General features: G+C 42.7%; 1 protein-coding gene across 1 annotated transcript; it reads right to left on the reverse strand.

Annotated features, from left to right (window-relative positions):
- Positions 1 to 21,524: 21,524 nt before the first annotated feature.
- LOC121601734 lies at positions 21,525 to 22,992 on the reverse strand. The gene is made up of 2 exons (XM_041930540.1): positions 22,699 to 22,992; positions 21,525 to 22,626 (listed from the first exon to the last, which is right to left on the reverse strand). Exons 1-2 carry the CDS (start codon positions 22,747 to 22,749, stop codon positions 22,090 to 22,092), a joined length of 588 nt encoding a protein of 195 aa, XP_041786474.1. The 5' UTR covers positions 22,750 to 22,992; the 3' UTR covers positions 21,525 to 22,089.
- Positions 22,993 to 23,929: the final 937 nt, after the last annotated feature.

The raw sequence follows: 23,929 nt of genomic DNA on the forward strand, positions 1-23,929 counted from the left end.
TGTAAATACAGTGATAAAGTGCGTTATGAATGCTTCATGTTGCGTGCCTGTTCAAGGTCGTCCCCAAACGAAAGCGTCCTTTGCAGTGGGGTGCGAATTATCGATGCAACAACGCAACAATTTCCTTTTGCTTTTTTCGAGTGTATGCGCTAGCTGTCAGCAACGAGGTTTATTTCCTTCGATAAACTATCGTACCAACGAAGGTGCACAGAAAGCGAGAGCAAACGTTGATTTTTTTTTGCAATAAACAACCGCGTCTTCGATCGAAGCGACGGTCGCTAATGGTATTTGAAATGAAAAAAGCATTGCCAAAAATTCATTCCACACGTTTTTTTTTGACAGCTGTCAATCATTTTCCACCAAAACTACGTCCGAATAGAAAAAGTGGTTAAATGTTTGGTACATTTAGAACTGTCTGGGTAAGCTCACTCAGGAAGAGGACTCAGCGCAGGAGAGAGAGTTTTCGTGAGATCGATTAAACGTCACTGCTTGATTGTTAAAAGCGTTATGGGTAAAATATTCACGGACCTGTGTTACGTCGTGCCCCCCGTGCCATTCCATTTGGTCTAATGAGCGACTACAGCGGGCTCTGGCAATGGCGTTACACTTTTGCTTCGGCTCGAAAACGCCACAGTTTCGCTGCACGATCGATTACGCCGTTAGTGTTGGAATGGGTGGGGAGGCGTGGACAGTGTACATCATCTATTGTCCGTTACATCAAGCGGCGGCAATCCGAATGGACGCGAAATGGAAAACCTACATTCGTACCACCAGTGGCAGGGGCAACTGCTGGTTCCACTACTGCTGCTTCTACTGCTTCTCAACGGGCCCACCGGGGTGTGTGTATGGTCGTCACCCGTGATCGTTTCGGATTTTCGTGTGGCTTTGATGGGCGTAATGGCGGTGTCTCTCTGCCTTTGCTTCGATGGTCACTGCGCTACTAATCCGGTGGTGGTAGCGGTGGTGGCATCGGTGGTGGCACGACTGGATAAACATGGGGCTATTTTGGACGGCCAGGGGACGGGGGGGGGGGGACGGGGCTGCTTGCATTAGTAATTCGAGTTCGTTCCCTTTCAGTGGACTCGTTGTGATTTTTTTTCTTTCTTCGTCTATTGGGTGCAATTGTTTGGATCTGTCTTGCTCTTACTTTCGCTTTTACGCGTTTGCTTGCATCTGCCCGGTCTACTACCAGCAGCAGACTGTTTAAAAAAATGCATGTAGTAAAGGGGGGAGGGTCCGGTGGGTGTCTTTTTCACACCCATGGAGGGTGGTGGTGTGACTGCTTAGTGAAGCAGGTGGTGGGCTGGCAGTATGTAATGTATCGTCTGGTGGTCATGCAGCCGTGCAGTGCGCGATTATCGAATGTGGGCCACGAAGACAATTATGCCGCAAAAATGGCTCGCGGAAAAGAAAAAAAACATCCTGCAGAACTGAGCATGATGTTGCCGAAAAGCACGCTGTCGGAGTTGGGTTTAGTTTGAAATTGTGCGACCTCATTCTATGATTCGCTTTGCCGTTGAGGCATGGCTCGTGTTATTTTCACTATTATCCGAATCTTTGTGATTTTTTTTGTAGTAAGATGTCTAAAAAACCAGGGACGTCAGTCATAATACAGGGTTTTACTTGATTTCGCAAATGTAGCAACGTTCAACGCAACTGCAGCATTTGACAGGACAAACACATCAGTTGTTTTTAGAACGTCATCACGCTTAATACAACCTCGCGCTTAATATTGCAAGCGCGGTACACAATATCACAAAGGGTGTTGCGACTTGAAGCAATCATTTAATCATCGCCTAAAAACGTTTTCCAATGTAATGCACACATCCGAAAATTGAAAGTAAAGAGTTTGTTTAAGTGCTCGTTCTGTATAATTGTTAATTTACGTGAAGCATGATGACGTTCTAAAAACAACTGATGCGCTTGTCCTGTCAAATGCTGCAGTTGCGTTCAACGTGGCCACGCTTGCGAAATCAAATGAAAAGCCCTGTATCATACGTATTCGAGAATGAATTACCACACCGTCGTTAGATAAGATAGTAAACCCTTTAAAACACATGAATTAACTTAATCTTTTAACAAAGAATAGGTCCTTTTTATTTTTGCAGCATGGGAAAGGTCATAAGCGATAAAAAATCAACAAACCCAACGACTTTTTTTACAGTTTCAGCGGGTAAAGGTCGTTAAAAAATATTCTCCTTAAATCTGGTCCTAGTCCATCGGCTGCCGCTTCAAATGTGTGACCAACGTGGCGCTCTGTAAACGCTGCCAGTTTCTTCACCGATCAAAGTAGCGTCTCCAGCGTCTCTGCATACACCGTCAGTTGTGAACACAGAAGTGTCTACAGAGAAACCGGTCGACCTTCGCGGTACAGTAAAAATAACATTCTCGATGTCCCACCACGCTACACGAATTAATAATATCGCTCTGTCCCTCTCGTTCACACATTGTGTGCCACGTGTCTATCTCTGTTCCTCGGTTGTAACGGTGTTCAGTGTTGTTGTCCATCCGTCTGGCGTGTTTTTTTTTACTTTTCTTTACCGTGGTGCGTATGTACGGTTATTGCCATCGATCCACCGTCGCTATCGTCGTCAGCGCGTCGTTGCTTCCGGATATTGATCAGGTTTTATTTTGCTTTTCTTACCCGCCGGTCGCCTCCGCCGCCAACGGAGTGTGTCCCTTGAGTGTGGTGATCCTTGGCTGGTGAGGTGGAGGTGCCACTTTGTAGAGGCGAACCCCTTTGTGCGTGTCGAAAGCACTTTTCTTCTAGACGCTGGAGTTTGTTGTTCTGCCAAGAATGTACAAAGAGCAATTACGAACATTGACCTGCAGGCATGTCAGTGTTGTGGCAAATCATACTGCAAGAGTTGCATTAGTTGCGAGAAGAAAACCCATGAATGTTTTCAACAAACCTGTGACTAAATTTGCCCTTCCATACCTACGTGCAAAAACTTTACTGCTTATTAGACGTAATTTAAAACAAAACACATCTGTAATGGGTTCTTCCCTGCTCTGCACAAAGAACTATTCTTGTCCGACAGCATTGGCGGTGTGTCGTGTGGACCGTTTTGCTTTGTCCGGCCACTCTGTTCCTTTGCTAACGGACACCGAGATTATCCTTGAGTAGGGCCATTGTGCTTGCTCACGATTCCTCTTCGGCAGTGGTTGCAGATGCGCCATATTAGGAGCGAACGATCCTCGCTTCTTCCGGGACGGGTTAATGCTAGTTTTTCACTGCCATCCGTGCTCAGACACGAAGAGAATTTCATTCCTTTTACAGAAGTGGTATGATTTTTTAACGCCCGAGCCTAGCAAAAGTGCCGTTGGGTATGTGTTAGAAAGATGAGACGAGGCTTTACTCTTATTTGTTTGTTTGCTTGCGTTGTTCTTGGACTCTTCGGGCTAGAGTGTTAGTGCCGGAGATATCCTGTTAGAGTCTTAATTTTTATCGTTTTGGTTTGGTGCTAAACTTCCTGCACATAAACCAAAGAGCAGGTAAACTGGTTTTGATTTCATCACATTCTGAAATTGGGAACTTGTTGGGGCACATGCTATGATTTGCACTTTGGAGATCTCTAAAGTAAAGCTATGCCTTGCAGTAGCTGCTACATGGTGTCTGGAAGGCATACCGACATAACGTTCGGAAATGCTCAAACTTCGTTACCCTAATTTAAATAACTTTGACTTAATTCGATCACAAATCATTTACTGCAAAGCGATCAAAATGTGCCGCTTGTTTAACCATTTTCCAAACTAATTATAGTTGCTTTGTGATTCGTCGAATAATGCCTAGGAAATGGTCTGCTTGTGTGTGATACAAATAGAAACAAACGGACCACTTAATTTTGTACATGGTTGCGTGGGGTTCAATTTGGTGTCCTATCATTAGTATTGATTTGAGCTACTAGGAACGTCACCAAAATGCGTCACCTGCCATGGCCGTGTAGTTCCTTGGGGCGTTATAAAAATAACTCAGAGTTTTGTGAATCATTTACTATTACCTGATACATTTAGAATTTTGGGTAAATGATATTTTGTTTAAAGTAGTGTAAAACAATACAAACAAGAATAAAGTAAATTTGCGTGTAAGAATATGTGACGAGTTACGTGAGATACATCGCTGATTTAGTGTCAAAAGTGAAAAGATTGTAATTGACAAAATATTGAATGAGTAATTTGCATTATTTTGGAGTTTAGAATGTTGATACTGCTATAGCTACTAGTGATAAAAGTTAGACAATATGTGTGATACTAATGGTACACAAAACGAGCTGTTGTTCCGGGATATCTGTAAATGTAGGGTGCAACACAGTTCTACGGTGCTGTCATGTTCGAGTGTTAGTACACCCGCTTTCGACAACAAACAAACGCTACCATTCAATCATGTTGCTCACTGGACTGTGTGTGTGTGTTTGCCTTGACCTTTGACCAAACTGTGCGTTCAGGCTCTAGCACTCGTGTTGATTGTTCGTGTTAAACGCGGCCTGCTTGTCCCGGTTGACGTCGTGGTCGTCGATGAAGCACTTTTCTTCTATGTCATTTAGAGTTGTTTCCTGTTTCCGGGTGCTATTAGAGTTTGTTGAGACATTCTTTAACACTCGAATTATATAGCTGTCTCTTTTTTAGTAAACTGACGTTTTGTATGTTTATGTGTGTATTACGAACACAATGATAGGACGATTTTTTTCCCACAGTGCATCATCTACATCTTAACGGACCATGTTTAGATAGGTAATACATTTTCCATTTTAAACGAAATCATATCAATCTGTCCAAACTAAACACCACGTACCAGCTCCAATGGATTCCTCCGATCTATGGGACAGGTTTCGAAGCCATTGGATATTAAAGCTCCTAATCTTTAAACGAATGCCGCGAGATATAGCGATTGCTTTTGATGTGTAGGTGGCTGTAGATGGACTGAAAGTGGCATATCTTAATTGCTTGTTTTGTTCAACATTAAGCATGAATGAAATCACTATTAAGTTTTTAATAAAACTGGTTAGATCAATGTCCCTATACGACCAGCTTGAAAAGATAAGATGTGCAATATTACCGAACTCAATCGTTACCTTTTTCGACGGAAGTTCCAATTCCTAGCACTGTACTGCTGTTTCCCACACATAGCATACGGTTTGTGCGTTCCGGTTGTTAAGCGTACATTCACCTTTTGCCTAGGGTGTGATACTTCATCGCGACAAAAACGTTCAAGGGCACCGACGAATCTGCCAACGGGATCGAATTATCTCTTCTTTTTTTCTCGCCCACCTTAACCTTAACCTTAGTTAGCCCCTAACGAGAAGAAGCGTTCATTCTGGATTCTTATTTTTGCTGTTTGTTTCTTGTTTTTATGAAACAAAGTGTTCTCGCTTTTCCAATTTTCTCAGTTAATTGCGGTGCGTACTACTCTCCACGGAAAATCCCGTGCGAAATACGCACACGGAAAAGGTGAGAAGCACACGTACGCCCAGTCCGATCGGCCGATCGTCCGAAACGCGTGTATGTGTCCGAGTGTGTCGCGTTGTTGTGGATGGTCGTAAATTGTAAACGCGTTTGGTGCTAGACGTCAACAGTTTGAGTTTTCTCTTTTTTTGCTTGCTATTCTTGGCACCAGTGGATGAAATGAAAACATGATTTGTGCCGGTAAGATGAAAATTAAAAAAAAAATTTTAAGAAAACCTCACACAGAAACATAGGAAAATGGCCATATGACGACGGGTGCTAGTGGAGTGATGGGGAACGGAGACGTATTTCGCGATTGGCTTACCAAAACGTTGTGGGAAATGATAAAAATAAACATTTTCAAATCATGTGATAAGAGGCAAGGCGTGGTTGTATGCTCATTCTTGTAGACTTTGCCGAACGGGTGGCAGGTGTGGTTGAAGTTGTCGTGGTTGCTTTGCCCAAATGGTGTAGAAAACACTTCGGGCTTCTACACTAACAAAAAACCATTTCGATTCGTCCGTGGGTTGATAAAAATCATCAGTTGTTAGCACGTATCTTCAAGCGGGTGGGTTTAGTATGTAGTCGTTGTGAATATGTCGCTTGGAAAGTATGGAATCGTTAAGGGAACGTTACTTTTCTGTTTTCGGATTGAATGTACATGTTTTGACATTTTTGACAAATTTGATCATTAAAAATACTATAACTTTGTTTGAATTAACGTAACGCAAAACTATATTTTTGTTTTATCAAAGAGAATTTAGCAGAGCGTTTCTGGTTCCTCGCTACACGAAAAATCTGATTTTTACATGGCCCACAGCATTTACTCATTAATTCTTGCATTAAAAAAAAAAACATTAGTTAGGAGGAACATGCATTTAATTTGACATTTGCATTAAGTGCACCAAATGAGAAATAGCGGTTCGTTAAACATTTGAGAAATGAACAAATTTGGCCTATTTTAAACAACTCTGGTATGTTGCAGCCGTTTCAAATGAAGTTAAAGATATAAAATAAGATATTAACATTCATACAGTTTTTTGCCAACACTGCGTTAAACGTGATTTAGGTCACTGCAAAGTGAGGCAGCCCAAAGCAATGTCTCAGTTGTACTGTTTGCTGCCACGTTTTTACTGCTTTCATGGTGCTAGGGTCCTGTTGTATGAACTACAGTAATAAACAGTAAGCTTCACCAATAACTTATTTCTTCTTTACAACAAAGTTGAAAATAATTTTAAAAAATCAGCTGTTGAACATATAAACAATTTAATTCAAATTTTCTACTCTCCTAATCCTACTTCGTACGTCAGCTTGGAAACCTAAAAAAATGGAAACTATTTTAGAACAGTGAAAAAACCAGACCAGAAGTTTCTTATTGTCTACCTTCCAATAGAGGGGGTCCAATAGAAAGGCTTAAAGAAAAAAACCACACTAAAACATCCAGATGTACACGCAGCAGCCACAAATAAACATTCGGATGGGCAGCCGCGCGCGCTCGGTTCAACGTTTTTCCTTGAACTCGGCGGTTGCGTTGAGCCCGTTTGCTTTTGCACATCTTTGTGTGTTTGCGATGCCGTGGCTTGGCGCAACTTTCTGGACGGCACAGGAAAGAACTGCTGCGAGCAACGATTCAACATACTCTCCCGAGCATACACAGGTACTAACGTGCGCATGCGTGTATGGTTCAACCATCACATCATCATCATCATCAGCATCAACATCATCATCATCATCATCATCATCATCATCACGATCATGACGGTGGAGCATGTTTGGGTTTGGATGTTCTCGTTCTCGCTTGCTCGTCGTATCTCCCGTGCCTTTGATTTCGTGGGCGAGAGTGTGTGCGTGTGGTTTGAACTCTTCCACAAGCTGTTTTCAGCGTGTGCCCGTTTCTCAGTGCTTTGGGGAGTTTGCAAGCAAACGCGTTGTGGCAACCCTTCTCCCCTTTTGGTTGCGTTTTTACAGACACCATTTACCCTTTACCTGCGTATTGAGTCGCGTGACGAATCGCTCGGGAACGTGCTTCCGCGTTCGTGCTTGATCTCGAGATCCCAAACTTTTTAGAGTCACTGTTGGTAGTTGCCTAAGATGGGCACAGGCAGAACAGAGCAAGCAAGTTGTTTGCAAAAAGTGTATAAAATGACCCAAATGACTAAATTAATACTACAAACTAAATTTATCTAATATTTCTAATATCTAATATTTACTAATATTCTAAATTTACTAAATTAGTCTAATATTTACTAAATTAGACTACAAACGTGCATATTAATTAAAAAAAAAACTAAACTAAACGTAAACGATTTGCCATTCACTTAGAAGGTACCTTAAAACATCCACACATACACACTTACTTACTTATCCGGCACTACAACCGCTTTGCGGTCTTGGCCTGCCTCAGGAGTGTCCGAAACCGCTCACGGTCTCGCGCCTTCGTCTGCCAGTCCGTTATCCCGGCCTTAATGGCGGACGCCTCCACGCCATCTTGCCACCTCAATTTGGGCCTACCACGCCTCCTCTGTCCTTGTGGACGGCCTAAAAAGACTTTACGGGCTGGGTCGTCCGTTTCCATGCGTATAACATGGCCAGCCCACCGGAGCCTGGCGAGCTTTATACGCTGTACGACAGTGAGGTCGCCGTACATCTCGTATAGCTCGTCATTATAGCGGCTCCTCCATTGTCCTTCCACACATACGGGGCCAAGTATCCTTCTGAGCATCTTCCTCTCGAACGCGGCTAAGAGGGTTTCGTCAGATTTGGACAGTGTCCATGTCTCAGAGGCGTATGTGAGTACTGGTACTATATAGGTACTATATAGTCCCAGCTTCGTCCGTCGCGACAGGTTCTTTGAGGTGAACTGATTTTTCAGGCTGTAGAATGACCGGTTGGCAGCCAGCATCCTTGCGCGCAACTCAGCTTCCATGTTGTTGTCGTTGCTGACCTTTGACCCAAGATAGGTGAATTGTGGGACGACTTCAAAAGTGCGTTCACCTATCTGCACGTCACGCCTACGTAGATTCTGATTATTTGTTGGTAGGCCCGCTGATGTTGCCACCATCAGTTTGGTCTTTGCCTCGTTTATCTGCAATCCGAGGCTCTCTGCCGCCTGCTCGATCCCTTGGTAGGCTTCTGCTACATAGGAGAGCCGCAGACCAATGATGTCTATATCATCAGCGTATGCCAGGATCTGGGTTGACTTATAGAAGATGGTTCCCGTAGTCTCCACCCTCGAGTCACGGATGGCCCTCTCTAGCGCCAGGTTGAATAAGAGACAAGCAAGCCCGTCCCCCTGGCGCAGACCCTTGGTGGTAGCAAAAGGTCCTGAGAGTTTTCCATCCACCCTCACCTGGCATGTGACGTTGGTCATAGTCATTCTAACTAGCCTTATCAGTTTGGCCGGGATTCCAAAAGAGCTCATAGCGTCATACAGTTTTACCCTGGCTATGCTATCATATGCGGCTTTGAAGTCAATGAAGAGATGGTATGTGTCGTGTCTGTATTCAGCCATCTTCTCCAAGATCTGCCGCATGGTGAAGATCTGATCAGTGGTTGATTTTCCGTTTCGGAATCCTCTTTGATAGTTTCCGACTATCTCTTCGACGTGCGGGACAAGGCGATCCTGAAGGATCAGGGAGAATATTTTATAGGCGGTATTCAACACCGTAATACCCCTGTAGTTGTTGCAGTCCAACCTATCTCCCTTCTTGTATATGGGGTAGATGATGCCGAGATTCCAATCACAAGGCATCGATTCGCTATCCCACACCTCAGTAACAATTTGATGAATCTCGTTTTCTAGTCGTGCACCTCCATTCTTGACCAGTTCGGCTGCAATTCCGTCGGTTCCGGGTGCCTTGTTATTTACACATACACACACAACCACATTTTTGCTGTACATTCTTGTGTTGGTAGTGGTACTGGCCGGGACCATAGCAGCAGCGCGGCACAAGCATAAAACACAACAATGTGCATAATGTTAGCATGAGTCATTAAGCGCTTGGTTGCATGGGCATGGGGCTCTGTGCATGGTTCGTAATACGGATTGTTAGCATCGTTGACCTTTTTTTGCGATTGCATGTGTGTATGTGTGCGTGTTTGAAACCACAAGACCATTGAATTGGAGACAGCACAGCTCGGGAGAGAGGTGTCATTTCTAGCCAGGGTTTAGTTGGGGAATGTTTTCTCAGCATAGTTATTATGCCAAATGTTGCGGTTGCCTTCCCTTGCTTTTTGCACCGTAATATCAACCAGCTGTCAGGAATGAAAAGTGATAGAGAGAGAGAAAGATACTTTGTTTAGCTTCTTAGCTTGGCTTACATAATGTTCCGTCCGACCGACAGCCGTCGTGTCTCGTCTTCTGGCTGTTTGCCGCTGGTGAAGCAATGGTGAAGGGAGTAGTAATAGACTGCCATGGTCTGCCAAAAGAAGGTGCCCAGGCAGCACCCGCACACACATTCCGCGAAACCAGCCGGCATTTATTGCCCACCGGTCGCGGTTTAAGTAGTGAAGTAACACGCTACGTCCAGTTAAGCGATGTGCTGCTTCTCTGTTTGATTTTTGTTTCTGTTTTGTTTGAGCAATAGTGAAAATGTGAAAACGCTGCAATGCAATCCTGGAGGTCGCATGTTTTCATATTTTTTTTCCCATTGTACAAGCATCCTAATCGCTAAGCAAACGAATTGGAAAGTTATTGTCGTCCGTGAATGATAGGCAACACTTCCGCTGTCGGTTCAAATCGTTTAACCTAACATTTGGCTGAGAGTTTTCCAGAACACCGGGCTGCACGAAGCATTCTAACCGATTTTGATTTGCACGTAGCACGTCCTCTACGTAGCAACCGAAAGGTCTACGGGCCAAAAGGTTACGTGCACTCGCTGGCAATGTTGACTTTCCAACAACATGCCGTAACGCATTCGTGGGGATCTCCGCTCCGTTTGTTTGTTTTCCCTCGGTTTTTCTTTATATTTCCCCTTTCACGACAGCATTAACGTCACCTCTGTCACGGTTGAAAGATGTTACGCCTTCGCCGGATGATTGCAAAACTTTTCCACTTCGCCGGCCCTGGGCGTTGTGCGTCCGCTGGGGCGAGGGAGCGCTTTTCTTTGCCACTAGTTTTTGGGGACCAAGCGTTGCAGCAGCAGCAACGGGCATGTTGCAACTTTAAATTACCCTTGAGCCGTTTTAGGCCACAGCATGGCATTGTTTATCTGTGGGAGTAGATTAATTAAATATTGCACCGTCCAATTAGGCGCGAGCTCTGGACAAATGGTTGTCTTATTTTCACTAAATTGCATCGCCAATGTTATCCCAAATGTAAATCAAAATCAAATGTCATTAAATGACGTCACTGGTCAGTTTTGGGGTAATGCTGTGTTATGCTTAAGTTGGATGTTTATTATACGAAAGGAAAAGTTATTGTGGATAATAGACACATAATTATGGATGACAACTCCACATAATAGTTGTTCTAATAGAAGCGCTATATTTACCAGTTACCATCACTGTGACCCTTGACGATTCTAGTCCAGCGGCCGGCAAACTTTTGAGACAACGGGCCAAATTTAGTTATTGATCTGAAGCCACGGGCCAGGAGAATGCGGTAATTCAATTATTGTAATTTAATTATTACTTTATTAAATTTTATAAAACAAAATAATTGATTAATGATATCAAGCAATGTGATTGGTATTATTGCTGTTTTCCTATAATCGTGTCATCCAAGCATGGTTCAAAATTGATATAACCTACTTATTAACATTTTTTTAATATAAAAAACATTAATCATAAAATTTCGTATGCGATCTTCATTTCGATAGGCTTATTATGGTGTTAAAATGATGTTAATATTACATAACGGTTGCATTAAAAAATGGACAACAATTATCGATTTTTCATGGGTTTATCTTAACCCGCACTAACAAAACGTCATTACACTTTATCACCAGTAGTATCCCATTAGTTAACAGACAAAATTTGACTCCTCTATCAGTCGAACTCTAACCATGATGGCCAAAAAGTGAATCAAAAGCGTGCGCGATCAAAGAATGGCACCCCGTAGCGTCCAAAATGGACTCCGTGCGGAAGTTTTTGGACGTCGTATATACCCGTTTTTGCATTTTGCTCGCCAACGTCTTGGAACTATAAGGCAACAATGAAAGCATCGTAAGAAAGCCCAGGTTCATTTTTGAGGAAGAACCAAGAAGCTGAAATGAAGACAGAGGGACAAGTGGCTACATTACTGCGTTAGCTGAACCGGAATATCGATGCAACCCACCAAACAGTAAAATAATACCTGGGAAACATGAAGAAACAGATCAGGAATTAGGAATCGCATCCACTGGCTTCGCTGTGGCAAACAATTACGCGAAAACTCAATGTAATCATTTCAGGTGAATTTCAACAGAATTTCGATATAACACCCTAGTCCGCAAACTGATGCAAAAACTCTACTCTAACAATTTTGTAGCAAAAACTTAGGAGGAATTGTTGAAAATCGAAGGTAGAACTTAAATCATGGATGTCTCCGTCCACCGTGGTGAAAATTCCTAATAACTGACGAAAGGCAATTCACAAAATCTTTAACTTATTTGTGCAAGTAATCTGAAATAATTCCCTTTCAACAGATGTAAAAGTAAAGAAATTATCTTTCCTAGTTTTTTTCTACAACCAGCCGAAAATGGCATATTTTCGTCACAGTCGTTATCAGGTACACGGTGGCGGTGCAAATCGAACCACAAAACATGGTTGATTGAAACTTGTAGTGTTTAATTAAAACCAGCTCCGAAAGGTCACAAAGCACAAGCGACTAACTGCACTTTAAAGTTTTCAAGTTTTTTACATTATCATGCTAAAGTTACGGGGATATTGACCTCGAGCTCGAACATACGGAACGGTCCGTCATTCCATAGTACTTTAAGTAAAAGTTGAAAAAGTACGATGGTTTAATATGGTATACTAAAAGATCTTCAGTAATTTGTGTACGATCGTTTCGTTTCTTCGTTTCTTCCCATCTTTCAAAATCAGTCAAATCCTTTCGCGGGCCGGATTGAATGTTGTGGCGGGCCGCATTTGGCCCGCGGGCCGGACTTTGCCGACCGCTGTTCTAGTCAGTTTTTTGTATGGAGTTTGACAGTTGGAGGCTAAAATCATGTAAACACTTCATACAAAACCACACACAAAACTAGCCTTCAATTTCAGTCTAGATTATTCTAGCCTCAAAGCTAGAATTAGATTCGAGTACCTGCTCGAAAAATGGCAAAACAAGGTGATGTTTACTTTTATCCCAAGGTGCATTAAAGTGATCTGGTGATGGGATCTAGAACCAAAGTGTATGTAGTCCAGGTGGTCTCATAGCATGTTTTTTTATAGCCAAATTTCAACATCACTTTTTGACAGGATGGATGGGTGAAAAATTTTGTTCAAACAACTTTCTGGAGGCTTGACAAATACTCTTAACACTCTTAAAATCTTCATTCAGAAACAGAGCGATAAAAGCGATAAAAATCAGCCTTCTAAATTCATACACCTTGGGATAAGCCCACCTGTATATTATACCCACTTAGATAGATAGCTGCTCGAAAACTGCTATACAAAGCAAACAGCTGACAGGCTGAAATTTCAGCCTACGAACTTAAAACGGAAAGGGCCCCACTAGTAGAATTGGTTGCGCCGAGCGGTCTGCTAGTTTACGTAGGGTACCATCAACGTGAAGCCTTTACTAATACACTTCCAGCGCTTTCATTGGGTTTAAGGTGGGGGTTTCGCTGTATTTCGTCTGGTTAGAAGTACCGATTTTCGTTGCACGTGTGTGTGGTCGATTGACAGTCATCGGCCGGTTCTTTCGAGCCTTTTCGCCTTAGCTACGACTCCGCAGTTATCCTATTGAACGGGCTAAGAATGGAGCCCACGAATGTACGAGCAGCCTACGCTGACTTGGAGCATATTGGAAAGGCATTATCTTAAAGTGGCCTTTTGCATTGGTTGGTTTGTAATGTTCCCGCTATTTGTAAGGTAATTTTTGTTTGTCAACAAAAGGAACCAATCTATGCAAATCTGGATAAGTGACGCTCAAAAAGACGAGAGTTTTCAAAAGTGTAAGAGCGAAGGGAGTGGGATACTTACATTGCTGGAATCTTATTAACATTAATTTTCAGAAACGCATGAATCACTTTTTTACAGCAAAACAATTTAAATTTATGCAAACCGAATTTTTTAATGTTTTTGAGCTGCTCGTTTGCAACAGTATCTTTCGAACCAAACGGCCTGCGTCCAATCAGTCATAACATTATTTTCCCTATAGCTAAGATAATGTTCATTCCACTTCCAATGGATAGCTTGTTACATTGATTGCATTACAGTGCCTTAGTTATAATAGATGAACATCGCCGTGATGAGTGAGAAGCTTGCACCAACTCCTAAAAATAGGTCGAGTTACTGTCACATGATGCGCCCTCGTTTTGGCTAGACCGACACGGGTGATTGGCTCTAAGCGGGAGTGTGGATATAAACAGCTATAAAAACACACTATCAGAACAAGGGGGAAGAATAGCAGCAGGAGGTAAAAGTGCAATTTTCTTTCCCCGCTCCCAGTAGGTGAAAAAGTGCGATCGTCGGGCAAAGCAGAACAGTCTTTTCTTGCAACCGCCTCCACAAACATTGCCCGGAAGTGACCTACATCCAACGATGTCGGAAGGATCCGTTCGCGCTGTATCCCCGCTGTATGCCGATTCTAGTTCAGAGACTTTCTTTTCTTTTGTTTGACCATTACACGCGTGTTCGGTTAGTGCGCGCACGACGAGCGCGCACGTTGTTACGGGATGTGCAAAGCGTGGTTTTCAATTGTTTACGCTCCGCATCCTACTACATCGTCGGAAAATGGATGCGTTTCACTTGAAAGCCGGACGGTAAACACTTCTTTTTTTAAGCCAAGGTCAAGAAGCATTACAAACGCTATTTCTTTTAAAATACCTTATTGATTTTACACTGCGTTTGAAGTTCCATTTTTTGTGGAATATACTTTTTGTTTAGTTTGGTATATCATCAGAAATTTGGATAGAAAACATAATCAAACAATCAAGCAATTGGATTGGATTAATTGGGCTTATTTTTCTAAGAAATTATGTCATACTTTTCTGAATATGTTTTGTAAATTAGGCATGCGATTTTGTTATGCTCAGCGTGTGGACGATATATGTATTATGTTGTTTTTTCTGGGAATTTCACTTATTTCGCAAATTATGAAGTATGGTTTAAATCTAAGATATGAAAAAGATCCTTTAGTAAAGCAATTATTTAACATGACGGTCTTTACAAAAAGCAATAAAATCTGGGCGTTACTTTTGAAAAACAAATTACCCACTCGTGTTTTGGGCAATACCTGGTAGGGTGTTTACTACCAGTAAACTAATTTCACTAATTAGCATTTTTTTCAAATTGTATTTTGAAAGCCGACAACAGGTTAGAAGAATACGATGGAATCAGATTTGTGTATGGAAGAAAATTCCTTGCAAATGGTACAACCACACACCGTTCGTATTGGCACAAAAAAGATGATTCTTCCACTTAATTGTTTTCTTGCAGAGAAAACTTCATTTCATACGATGCCCATAAAATAGATATTATTTTGTGTTTGAAAAATGAAATAATCTGTTTCAAAATGCACAAAAGTCTCTCCTATATTAAACAAAACCTAACCTGTATGTAATAGTTCGGTAAATTTTCGATATCGGAAATGTGTCTTTACCGTGTGGCTATGCTGAAGATAAACGGTAGGCCATGGTTGACATTGAATTGAATTTGGGGTGGCTTTGCTTCTCGCTCTCGAGAGCCAAATGAATTAATTAAATGCATGAAAGAAAAAAAAATACTGAAAAATCATTCACGTGTCTCACGTGTGGTGTCTGCAGCCGTCACCAACACAGACGCACACACACCTTCGTATATTGTCCGGACCGTCCGGTTAGCGATGTCGTAATCAATAAGAGGAGGCTCTCCACGCGTTCATCTACGGTTGGAAGACCTTCAAGCGTAAATGTTGGTTGCACTTTTCCTTTCTTTTGCTCGCTCATGTGTGTACGCATTGGACCGCGGAGTGGCGGCTACATCATCGGCGTCCGATGGAGTTTTTTTTTATATATATTTTGGTGGAATCCCTCTACTAATCGGTGGTAGAGCGAGAGATGCTTTGCGTATGGATCTGTCGTTAACGGTTCATCGGACCCTTCCCGTGAGACAAGACATGCAAAGGTCAGCTAATTTGCATCGCCCTCGGGAGAGGCAGCAGTGGGCTGATCTGAAGACGCTTGGCTTTGTACTTGGTTGAAAGAGGCTTGGTTTTGACACTGTGTTTCATGTTTTGGAGGCATGGACAGCGCTCGTTTCTTGGACGAAGGTCAAACGAAAAGCGACAAAAGATGCAAACGAAGCAGATTAACGCACGGGGTGTGGAGAAATGGTAAATGGCCCATAGTGTCCACCGGTTACTTGAGGCTAACCAAGCATCGACAACAAATCCCAAAGTGGTTCGAAAAGAAATGCAGGCCAAGGTCATGATTGTTTTCTTGTTTCGGGTTTTTTTTTGTCTACTTTCTGCTTTCTGCTAGTCCAATGATGAAATTCTTGATTTTTCGTAAACGCTCCGTCGCTATCGTGCTCTAACTTTTTCGCTCTCTTCTCGCTGTCCTGTTGCGAAGCGGACGAAGTTGAAGTGTTTGAGGTGCAGCAGCGGTAATAGGTTCGCGAGCGTTTGTCGAAATTATTATTTATTCGCAGCTTTCCAGTATCCGCTCGCATGTGCCATTACTAATGTTTCCTTTTATAATTCAAGTCAAAGCCAAAAAACGGCTTATCATTACTTATAATGAGTGAAATCGAGCCAACAAGATGAGCAACCTTTCACTTTTCACGCGTTTGTTTTTTTCGGCTCCATTATGCTTATCAATTTCACGATATGATGTAGAGTGTGTGTGTAATGTTTTTCTTCTTTTTGAAGTTTCACATCATCTGCAGTCGTCCGCTAATGTAGGGTGTGATTATTTTCTATACGTTCTCATTTGTACGACCTGCGTTTGAGTTGCATTTTTCCGGCGGAAGCTTTCCGACATCTGAATGTGTCTGGGCTATGATAGATATGATGCCTAAGCGAAAGTGACTGACTGAGCAGTTATCAACCTGCCTGACGCACATATCCGAGAATGAACTCAAATTTCGATCATAGAATGTTTGCGCATTTCTAACAGTTTAACGGCGCTCATAATCTTTACTATTAGACACCATTGCCAGCCTAACACAATCTTCCGGTTCCGCAGCATGTTTTGCAAAAAAACTATAGACCTGTTTAGACATCTCTCGCTCTATAATCAAGCCAACAAGTAGGATTGATTGATTTTAATCTCAGATTGTGTAATCACGGCTGATGTTACGTTCGATGGAAGCATCCACTTTGAACCGATGTTATTGACGAGTATAGTTCGCTATCAGTCTCGTTTCGAAATCATTGGTTCGCTATCCTATCGACTACGGGACGAATGAGGTAAGAAAATTTAATGGATTTTCCTTCTCGTGACCTTCGCGTTGTTGTGGATAGTGTTGGGTAAAGTAGCACAATTCAGTGTGCTGTGCGCACACGCACATTGCCCTAAGTGTGCTGTGCGCACTGTGCGCACAGTGCGCACTTCGAACCAGTGCCAAAGTGCTAGCACAGTGCTAGCACTATCGCACAGTGCTAGCACTTTCGCACAGTGCGCTCTCTGAGCACAGTGCGCTCTCTCAGCACAGTGCGCTCTCTGAGCACTGTGCGGAAGTGCTAGCACAGTGCTAGCACTTTCGCACAGTGCGCTTTCTGAGCACAGTGCGGAAGTGCTAGCACAGTGCTAGCACTTTCGCACAGTGCGCACTCTTCGCACAGTGCGCTCTCTCAGCACAGTGCGCTGTCTCAGCGCAGTGCGCTCTCTCAGCAAAGTGCGCTCTCTCAGCAAAGTGCGCTCTCTCAGCAAAGTGCGTTCTCTCAGTAAGTCTTCATGCAGATTTGTTGCCTTGCAGCGTGTTCAGAGAGCGTACTGTGTAAAGAGTGCGCACTGTGCGAAAAGTGTGCTCAGAGAGCGCACTGTGCGAAGTGTGCGCATTGTGCGAAAAGTGCTAGCACTGTGCTAGCACTTCCGCACTGTGCTAGCACAATGCGCACTTCAAGCACTGTGCTGTGCTGTGCGCACAGTATGGTGTGCTGTGCGCACAGTGCGCACAATAGCACTTTACCCAACACTAGTTGTGGAGCTCTCTCTACGCGACACTTAGCTGCTGTTGGGTGGTGGAATCTATTCCAACAGCTCAGATGCGTGACTTATGGCGGTGACGGTGTGCTGTTTTTCAAACATGCCAACATTTGTATCGAAAGCAGTTAAGGTTACAGCCCACGGAGTGTTCATTCCGCCGTGCACTCCTTAAGATAATGCCTTTACAAACGGTTCGGGTTTATCATTCTGTCTTTTATCGATTAAAAATACTTGATAAGATAGGTCAGATACTTACCTATTTACTGGCGACATTAAAACCAAACTGTGCCCATCGGAGCAATCCTTCTGTTAGAAGTAAAATTATATGCCAAACTATAATCGAATGCAATCGAAAGTGTACAACAAGAATGAATCAAGCTTGTTTGTTGTTGATTGTTCCAGTTTCTATGCTACGCTCCACAAATGTCATTCTATCACCGGGGCCGCAAGCAGATATCGATCGATTACGGGCTCTACGGAAGCTTTAGTTTCCGTTTCGAGTGCTTGTTATTGCAATCATGCCTCTGTGGATGGAACAACAAGGGGTACAAATCGTCTAGTCGACAAAACACCACTCCAGAGCGATCGTTAGCTTCGATTTGTTTGTTTTGGCTGTATTGAAAGTAAACCGTCATGCCCTAAACGACCTGGTTCACATTTCCGGCAAACTCGTTGCATAGATTTTTTTTATTATTTTTTGTGCAGGATTTAAAAAAAAACGAATGAGACGTTTTATTTTTACTTTTAGAATCAATAATTTGAATGGTTCAAGAAAATAAAACTCGATGCAAAACAGATGGCATATGTTTCTCTTTCGTTTGTAAAATCAATTTGTTTGTTTGTTTGATATTGTAGGACGGATTTTTGTGTGCGGAAAAAGCAACTATGGTACAACATATGCATGTAATTGAAATGATTTTAAACTCATGTTTATAGTAAAGTTTCATAGATCATATAGGTTTGCATGCGAGTTGGCCTTCTTATTATTTAGTTTTATTGGGGTGATGTGTATTAGTTTTTGTTAAAAAAAGTAAAGGAAAAGGAAGCATACTTTCGACTGCTTGCTGGTGTCAGGTGGAAACACGGATGTTTAAAAAATACCACAGATACTAGAAACTTCAATTTCCATGATCGATAATCGCGGTGTAATGGTGTGGCATAAGTTTGCACTCAAGCAAACGATACGAACTGCTTGATAAGCAATGATGGAAGCACTCTGTTCCGTCCGGTCGTTTCAACTTCCCTGAGTTGAGATATTCTTCCAGCTCTGTGGTGCTCTGTTTTTGCAACTAGGTACTTTTTTTCGTGGTACGGAAAAATATAAACGAAATAAGATATTTGCTGTTACTCACATATCTACGGCAAGAGTCAAGATAGCGTAAAAACAAACCGTAGTTTTTTCTATATCAAGAATCTTTGAATCTTTTCAAGATCATCTAAAAAACGACGCTTATTTTCACTTTATGTAGTATACGTTTTTTCCGTCAACAGTATATCAACTTTTTCCTAGTTTACTAATAATATCTCGTCTTTCTCTTCTACAGGTGAGTCATGGATATGAAGTGACATCTTCGCACTTCCACCGGTTCAATTCGTAGCAGATGTCTGTGTTTGCCGAAAGTGAAAGCATCAACCACTCGTATATGCAACTGCAACTTCTCCGTAACTTTGCTCGGGTACCTTAGCATGCACTATACTCTCTGTACACATTGCGTTAGCTAATTCCCAGCTGCATATACTTGGGAAGGATAGGATGGGTCGTAAGATAAATATTTGAATATTGCCTAGGCGCGTGCAGCTTCGCATCCTTACGATTGGCAGGCCTGTTGATCGTACTTACATTTTAATCAGAAAACTTTGATTTTGCTCCATTGCTGTGCAAATATTTATGTTTGTGCAGTTTAAGTAAATTGCTATAATTTAGCTGTGTGTTGTAAAATAATGTGTTTATGTTTATGTATTAATTTAAAACGTCAATGTTCAAGTTTTTACTGGTAAAATCTTCATTTGTGTACACTCAGGTCTTGAAATTTTACAACATCTTCAATGAACCGAATTATTTGTTGATTTTTAAACGGTAGTTCAATTTCTCAAACTCATTAAATACAGTGCACCATCACCCATTCTCGCGTAATTCTCCAGCAGTATTAATGATGGCTAATGGCATGGACGCACGTGTTGATAGTTAGCGATAATTTAGTACCAAAGTATGGCCTAAGCTCAGCATTGTACCTAGCATTTCAGGTTGCTCGTGCCAGAATGTGCAAGATGTGGTACTCTGAATAGGTTTGGATGACGCTGAGTGTTCTGAAGAAGTCTCAAGTTAATTGCTAAAATGTGGTTCAAATAAGGATATTCTACCGGGCATAAAATGAATACTTTATTATACTGTCACATTAATATTTGCTGGTAATTATATATTGTGTCGGATAACGTATATCAGTGCTTAGATCATGAAGCGCCAATTTATCGTGGTATGTTGAAATGCAAACACAATCCTTCGCTCTTAGGCCTCGTGACATCTCGTTTGGGGCCTTTCAAACTGTGGGAAAATCAGTTACTGCTTTGTCAGTGGTGCGTAATAGACTGGTCCAACTTGTACAGTTGCTCATTATCGGCGACAATGGCACTGTGACCAATTCGGTATGTTAACCATCAGCTACTCTTGCGATCACAAGTGAGCGTCTTATTGTGCGGTGCTGAGTCCATCCCTCAATTTGACAGATATGGAAAACAAGTGTTACTTAACCCTGTGCTTTCGCAGCTGCCCACACAGCACTCTTGAAAATGTGTGAAAATGATCAAATTAAGTAAACTTCCTCCACCAGTTCAACCATCGGTGAAGTTGGTGAATTGTTTGTGTGACCTTGTCAACAGAGATGAACGGAGGGATACGAATATAAGACTATTTAAGATATGAGATAGACGAATTTTAACTTTTATATATCTATTTTTTAATAGCACGTACGCCACATTAAAACAAACAGTCCTTTGAGTTGACATGCGTTTCTAAACATTATTTAGTCAGAGGTTATCTGTAGCTGAACCTAAGTGTGAGCTATAGCCTAATGGTCTAATTTAAAATGACTTGTTAATTTGATGTCTTGCAATTTAATTTAACTTCTGCCGATTGAATAGCTAGTGTAAATTAACCAAAAGTTACTTTCGTAACTTTGTACAATTTAATGGCAACTTATTCCAAATCGTGCCCATAGCACAGTATTCTATCTACCAGAGTCTGCAGTTGTAGAGATGTTGTTCTGTACACGATTCCAGCTCGTCGTCAGCTTCGTGAAGCAGTGGTCAAGCGGGCAGAAAGAGAACGTATTTAATTGGCATCACTTAACGTCAATAGTAGTGTGGATATGTCCAACCGCCTGGAGCAAACGGGTTGTTTCGTTCACTGTCGCGCTGGTTTGTTCGTTTATTTGGCTCTCAGAGGTCATCATCCGCGGGATGTAAACGATTGATTGATGGTTGTCGGGCGAGTTCCGCTTGGTTAGTTATGAGACGCACCTCGTGCTGTAGAGATACGGTTACCGAATAAGGAATGGTGGTTTAATGATTGTTAACACTCGCTTGCCCTCTGGAGGTACCATTCGTTTCTTGCTCGGTTTTGCATAAACACATTCTATGTTCCAGCATGTATGGCTTTGCGAATACTTACGGATATAAAAAATGAATAATTTTTAATATGGCTTTCTATGTAAAAATTGTTGAGCTGTGCAAAATCCTGTCAAAAAACAGAGTCGATTTTGTTTAACGTATTGTACAGACTGGCATGTACCCACTTCCACTTCACGTTCTCTTTTTGATTGTACGAAACCCTTGCGATCGTTCAAGTAAGCGATTTCGCTTCCTTATTTTCGCAAGAAGCAACGTGTCACTTAAAAATAGCAACGCATCTGATCGTGCGATCTTCTAATGCTTTCGCTGTTTTTGCAACGACGCGCGGCTGTGTACGTCAACACGTTTGTATTTCTCCTCCCCCTTTGGGGTTGATGTTTGCAAACAACACCTTGCACACATCGCACTCCACACTGCATTTCCACCAAACCGTTGTACTCTGCTGTTAGCCGGCTTTTAAGGGTGCTTCTACTTTATTGCTGCTGCGCTTGTTTTGTATCAGCTTTGCGCGTGTGCCGTACGACCGTATGCGAGAATTGGAAATAGATCAGAACTAAAGTTGGAACACAGCGGTGTGGCAAGTGTCGCTACCGCATTTTTTTCGTTTTCTTTGAATTATAATGTATGCTAACAGTTAGTACTAGTTGCTAAAAGGTGCGCTCTGTGAATTGCATTTTACTTTACGAACAAAACTCAGGGAGTACACTTTTAGTTTCTTGGTGACTTTCACAGCGAACGTCACCGAACGCTAAGTTTGTGAGCCTTGTTTACTGAAGAGGGACGAGAAAAAATTCTTAAAAAGTCTAATAGCGGATAGTAGCGGAGTATACGTTTCGTTGGCATTTATAGTCGCGCTACTAGTGTCCGCCAGCATCATATAATTCTCAGGAATTCCGTTGATGAGGTACGTATTGACGGTGAGGTTGGATATGTTGTGCGGCAGCCGAATCGTATGCTCGCCAATGGTTATAACCGTTCCATTGGACGACCCTTCATCGGCCGTTTGACGCAGTTTTCGTTCAAGCTTGGCCAAATCCGCGTCGGTGACAGCTCTTCGCATACGGTTGACGTTTATCTGCACGTTCGTTATGTTCGTGCCGTAGTCATCGAGACCGGTCGACGTGTTGACGCGGTTTCCGATTGCGACCGACACGTTCGAAGAATTAGAAGCGCCACTCAATGCCGCCGTCCCGGAAGTGGTCGCCAAGGTAGTGGTGGTTGGAGACAGTGCAGGAAAACTCCACGGAAGAAACCAAAATATCGGAGCTGCCAGCAGCGGTTGCAGCTAGGACGTAAAGTAGGACAGGAAAGAGAAGTAGAAATAGTTTTACTTTACCGCAGAAAACAAAAGCCTTACCAGAACCGCCGCTGAAAGTAGTGGAACAGAGATGATCCGCATCTGTAGCATGGCAGTAAGAGAATGGATACAAATGGCTTTGGGCTGGGCTAGTTTTATAGTAGATACGGTCCCGGATTATCGTCAAGAACATAAGAAGTGTTGGTGCTGTATAACGTCAATTTCACTTTGACAATAACTCCACAATGAGATGTATGCAAACAACGTTTCATGGCTGAATTGCAAATTAAATGCACCGTTTGTGTGAACAGACTGGATATCATGGTCTTGTGTTTTTAGTGAAGAAGTTTAGAATTTAACAACCTTATGTGCTCTAGACATACTGGCGTACCATATTCAGAATTTTTGTTTGGGATTTTCAGTAAAATAATCCTCTGCAATATTAGGTTATGTCTGTATTGCAACGATGCCCAGCTGAGATGCACCTGCTGTGTCATAGGATTAGCCATTTAATGAGCTTTTTTGCATAGCGTAAAGCATTTCCAGTTATTCGCTGCTTCAACGTCTAGGCACCGATGACATAATTCGATCGTGTGATCATGTTCGCAAAGTAAATGCCGCAACTGAGGGGCGCTGTGGATAGTGTGAACTGCGTGGTACGTGGAGGTGGAAACAACAAACATCACCACCATCACCACCACCACCAGTCCGCAACATAAACCTCCCACGATGTCGACATTTACATCGAGACAACCCAGTATGCCACGGTTAGCAGGCCACTGGAGCGCACCACCACGTCTTTTGCAGGGGAGGAATGGGGTTTGCTGCAAGTAGCGGGCTGCCTGACTACAGTTTTTTTCGCATCGCTCAGAAGCTTTCGTTGTACAGTTGACCGGTTTGCGTTACGTGGCACTGTAACAGCCAGCCAGGTTGGCTGGCCTCCTACCCTTGGATGCAATTTTGAATCGGAGCAAACGCCCGTTTTGCAATTACTCCCCTTCCCTTCTCACTCCATGTCAGCACTTTCCTGCCCTTCAGAGTGATTCGCAGAGGGGAGCGGGAGGTTATTTTTTCGCCAATCACAAGAGAAAGCGACTGACTGTTAGTTACGCGTCCATTTACGAGCGTGTGCGGTAATATCGAATGGTTGCTGTGTTCCACTGCTGAGCTCTCGGTGTCGACGACGATTGGGTGGCAGAGGGACCGTGGCAAGGAAAGCTTCGATGCAACCGATGCAACACTAAATCCGACTGCGCTTTGCCTCCCAGCAGCCGCCGGCAGGCATCATCAC

Source organism: Anopheles merus, unplaced genomic scaffold, assembly GCF_017562075.2.
Source record: "Anopheles merus strain MAF unplaced genomic scaffold, AmerM5.1 LNR4000159, whole genome shotgun sequence".
NCBI lineage: Eukaryota > Metazoa > Arthropoda > Insecta > Diptera > Culicidae > Anopheles > Anopheles merus.

Excerpts from the sequence above, each read along its gene's own strand:
- LOC121601734 (XM_041930540.1), bottom strand. The coding sequence starts at position 22,749 with ATGCTACAGATGCGGATCATCTCTGTTCCACTACTTTCAGCGGCGGTT. Across the intron at positions 22,627-22,698 it reads TACTTTCAGCGGCGGTTCTG|CTGCAACCGCTGCTGGCAGC; the intron begins GTAAGGCTTTTG and ends TTTACGTCCTAG.